The sequence below is a fragment of the Lipotes vexillifer genome, unplaced genomic scaffold (genome assembly GCF_000442215.2).
Source record: "Lipotes vexillifer unplaced genomic scaffold, Lipotes_vexillifer_v1.1 scaffold291, whole genome shotgun sequence".
Classification (NCBI taxonomy): domain Eukaryota; kingdom Metazoa; phylum Chordata; class Mammalia; order Artiodactyla; family Lipotidae; genus Lipotes; species Lipotes vexillifer.
In genome coordinates this window covers 1932035-1936485 of record NW_006794559.1, presented here as the reverse complement: position 1 = coordinate 1936485, position 4451 = coordinate 1932035, and the positions used below count along the sequence as shown (strand labels likewise).

Genomic DNA, 4451 nt, shown 5'->3' with positions numbered 1-4451 from the left:
GGGAAAGGCCACAACAGTGAGAGGCCCGCGTACGGCAAAAAAAAAAAAAAAGAAAAGAAAAAGAATTTGATTCAGGACTTTTCATAATGTCACTCTTAAATTCAAAACTGAGTTGAAAAGCAATTGTTAACTACAATAATGATTTAGGCAGCACAATTAATTCTAAATCATTTTGGTACATAATACCACAATGATTAATTTTACGTGCCAACTTGACCAGGCCACAAGGTGCCCCGATATTTGGTAAAACATTATTCTAGGTGTGTCTGTGAAGATATATCTGGATGAGATTAACATATGAATCAGCAGACTGAGTAAAGGAGACTGCTTTCCCTAATGTGGGTGGGCCTCATCCAATCAGTGGAAGACACCAAGTAGGCCAATACTCCCGAGTAAAAAAGGAACTCCTCCTGCCTGATAGCCTTCCAGATTTTCCTGCCTTGAGGCTTGAACTGAAACATTGGTTCTTCCTGGTTTTCAAGCTTGCCAGCCTTTGGACTGGAACTTATACCAATGGCTCTCCTGGGTCCCCAGCTTCCTGACTGCAGCTCTTGGGACTTGTCAGCCTCCATAATCATGTGGGTCTTATTGTCCTTATACTACATCTCTTATATATATCTCACACACATGCACACACACACACACACGCAGACATACCCTATTGGTTCTGTTTCTCTGGAGAACCCTGATGAAGACAATGCCTATACATTACTCACTAGATAGTTAACACATGTCAGTGCCTAGATGCGTGCTCTCCACACACCTCTGCACTGCATCTCCCCATCCTGACCCAACACGGGTGTATGCGTAGCTCTCAGCACCAGGCTGCCCAGCACATACAGGGACTGGACCTGAGAGAGGAATGAAGGAAAGGATGGACTCAGGGCTAGATGGGCGGTGGGCTGGCAAGCGTTTAAGGAGAGAGGGCCACATGTGTCCATTAGCCTGTGTCCTCAGAGGGCTAAAAGGGAGAGTGGGCGTGATCATGGTTATGCTCTTCACAGACTTCCCCAGACTGTCTTCACAAAGGGTTGTACTAACTTATTTTGCTACCAGTGGGGCATGAGGGTGCCTAGCTGGCCATGTGCTCATGCACAGCCCTTTGCACTCTTTACATCAGGGTTTTGGACATTCCAGGAAAAGAGGCATGATATAGTGAGTGAAGGTGGCCATGGAAAGGGGCTGGAGATCCGAAACGCTGGGTGAAGGTTTATAACGGCCTTATTTGAGCAATGATGAAACAATCTATGGATCATGTTAAACCTTCAAGATCAGTATTTCCCACCTTGAGCTGATCTGTATTCTATCATTTTACACCTCTGCTGGTCAAATATTTTTTTTTACTGTGGTAAAATACACGTAACATAAAATTTACCATTTTAACCATTTTTAAGCATACGATTCAGTGGCATGTATATATACATCCCCACTGTTGTGTAACCATCACCACCATCCATCTCCAGAACTTTTCATCAGCCTGCCCATTCCCTCTCCCCCCAGCCCCTGGAAACCACTATTCTATTGTACTTTCTGTCCCTATGAATTTGAACGCCCTAGGTACCTCATGTAAGTGAAATCATACAGTATTTGTCCTTTTGTGACTGGCTTATTTCACTTAGCATAATGTCCACAAGGTTCATCCATGTTGTAGCATATGTGAGATTCTCCTTCCTTTTTTTTTTTTTTTGCGGTACGCGGGCCTCTCACTGCTGTGGCCTCTCCCCCCGCGGAGCACAGGCTCCGGACGCACAGGCCCAGCAGCCATGGCTCACGGGCCCAGCCGCTCCGGGGCATGTGGGATCCCCCCGACCGGGGCACAAACCCGTGTCCCCTGCATTCGCAGGTGAACTCTCAACCACTGCACCACCAGGGAAGCCCCTCTCCTTCCTTTTTAAAGGTTGAATAATACTCCATTACATGTATGTACCCCATTTTGTTTACCCATTCATCCACTGACGGATACGGATTATTTCCACCTTTTGACTATTGTGAATTATGCTGCTATGAACAAATATCTCTTCAAAACCCTGCTTTCAATTCTTTTGGGTATATCCCAGAAGTGGAACTGCTGGATCATATGGTTTTTTGAGGGAAAACCATACTTCTTTCTATAGTGGCTGTATCACTTTACATTTCCACTCAAACATTATTTTAAAATATTTTCTGCTGCATTCAAGTCCAGTTACCACTAAAGGGGTGTTTTTGAACCAAAAAAAAAAAAAAAAAGAATCATCTTTGATGTGCCCTTGCCCTTTAGAAACTGCCTCCACAAATTCTAATAAATTTTGGTAAATTCCCATTTGTTTATAAACATAAATAATAAGAAAAATCATTTTGAAATAATACATCAATAAATTGCTATTTAGGACACCACACAGAAATGATATGGCCCTTTTGTTTGTTTGTTTGTTTTTCCTGGGGCTACCTCTACTGTGCCCATGGCAGCTCCAAGAGGAGGTTAGCACTGTGGAGCAAGGAAGTAGGGGAAGATGGGGGGCAGGAGTTAGGGCGGGTCCTGTGTGCAGATGTAGGGCTCCTGTGTCCCTCTGGGATCTGAGCCTAGACAGCTCGGGTAGAGTCTGGCGAATGCCTCAGTGGAAGCGGTACTTTCTGGCTGGCTTGAGGTTGATGTATGTGGCCTTCATTTCCCCAGCCTCAGGGTCCCGCACATCTTTGAATCGCTCCACTTTGGTGCTCACTACCTGGTTGTTGATGTACTGGATCAGCTTCTTGGGAGCCTCCTTAGGAGCCATAGGCCAGTGAATCTTCTGATCCTCTGAGCTATCCACCATCATGTACTTCTGCAGGATGAAGGACTTCAGCTCATCCTTTTGGGGGCCGCTGAGGCGCCTGGGCAGGTCCTGGTTGGGGCCATCCCAGGCTGGAGGCCTCTCCTCCTTCCCCTCTACCAACATCTGCACAGCTTCTTCCGAGTCCCCTCGAGCTCTGGCCAACACCCACTGGGCCTGCTCCACCAAACAGGTAAGGAACACCTCCAGAAGTACGTCCACCCCCGGCAGCAGCTCCTCCTCAGCGCCGGATGCCTCATCTTGGGTGTCCCTAGCAGCAGTCGGAGAAGACATCGTCTCTTCTTTGAACTGCTGCAGAGGCTCTGGGGAGATAGATACCTGACCTTGGACCTCAGAGTTCTGTGGTTGCAGGTTCTCTTTGTTCCTGGCACCACTCAACTGCCCTGAGAGTTTCTGCCTCATTTCCCCTATTGTACCCCTTGGGATGTGGGTGAAGCCAGGCACATAGGCCTCCATCATCTCAGTGAAGGCCTCCATATCGAAATTCTCCTCTGATGGGCCTGAGGGGCCCAGGTCCTCCAGAACCCCGAGCACATAGAAGATGATCTCATCCAAGCCGCTGAGGTCAGCCTCTGGGAGGTGTGTCTGAACAAAGGTAAGGATGGCTGCACTGACCACCCTCTCCGGCTCTGTCCTCTCTCCCCTTCTGCTCCGTCGGGTGCCGCCGGCAACTCGTCCCGCGCGGTGCAGCTCTCATCCCACAGCCCCACCAATGAGCGATATGGCCCTTTAAAAGTTCTTTTAAAGGAATTTTGACTCTAAGAGCTGATAAAGGTTGAAAATAAAAATTTCTCACAGAAGATTATGCACAAATCCTGATTCTTAAAGGACTCCTCTAGTTGGGGCTGTATCTTCAATCCTCTGAGGGAGTTGGAGGAGTGTAACTGCACTCTGTCACTGCCTACTCTCTATGCTGGGAATAGAAATATTGAGAAAAATTGAGTTCTCTGTTGTAAGGCCCATGGTCTGACCTTGTATGACAATTTTTGATGCTCATAGAAGAATCTGTGGGACTAGAATAAAGAGCCCATTCATCGATCCTTTCCTATACACCCCCCAAGTGACAGTAAAATTCACCTACAGATTCCAGCCACGCTTACGACTATTGATAACTAGGTATTTACACCAGCATCTGTAATAATTGAGGCCTACGTATGTTCTCAGTTTGCTAAGTTCCCAACTGCCCAGAGAGATTCCTTCCCTATTTTGAAGAACTATGTTTCAGTCACTATGGCAACAGGGCAAGGAGAAGTGGGGAGCTTTCCATGGGCACAAGAGCAAAAGAACAGCTATTTGTCCTCCCACTGGCAGAACAGGGCCATTCGTGAGATTAGCATGTGGTGCAAACAGAAACAAGCATGCAGCCCACTTCAGAAAAGCCAAGACATTTTCAGGGCAAACTCTCTCACAAAGCAATTATATCACACCTTAATCAAGTGCTCCATTTTGTACTGAAAGGAAGAGATACTCTTTTGTGTCCAAAGCAGACACACACAGGATAGCAGTTTGTGGTCTGCTGTGGATTCACTTCAAAGGAAGGAGTCAGGGCACAGGATGGGGAAGACCCATGGGCTGTGGGCCGGCCTTTCGGCCATCGTGGGGTGCCATGGAGAAGGAAGGATGCTGGTGAGGGACTTCCCT

At 47.2% G+C, this 4451-nt stretch overlaps 1 protein-coding gene and 1 pseudogene across 2 annotated transcripts in view; both read right to left on the bottom strand.

The window, feature by feature from the left end:
- CLYBL (citramalyl-CoA lyase) overlaps window positions 1-578 on the bottom strand; it is a 116806-nt gene extending 116228 nt beyond the window's left edge. The window contains exon 1 of the mRNA XM_007467229.1: window positions 415-578. Coding sequence (XP_007467291.1) covers window positions 415-578 — 164 coding nt within the window. The remainder of the gene's footprint in view (window positions 1-414) is intronic.
- Window positions 579-2409: 1831 nt separating this feature from the next.
- Window positions 2410-3504, bottom strand: LOC103090442 (CUE domain-containing protein 2 pseudogene; annotated as a pseudogene). The gene has a single exon (XR_014368686.1). The product of XR_014368686.1 is annotated as a CUE domain-containing protein 2 pseudogene (transcript).
- Window positions 3505-4451: the final 947 nt, after the last annotated feature.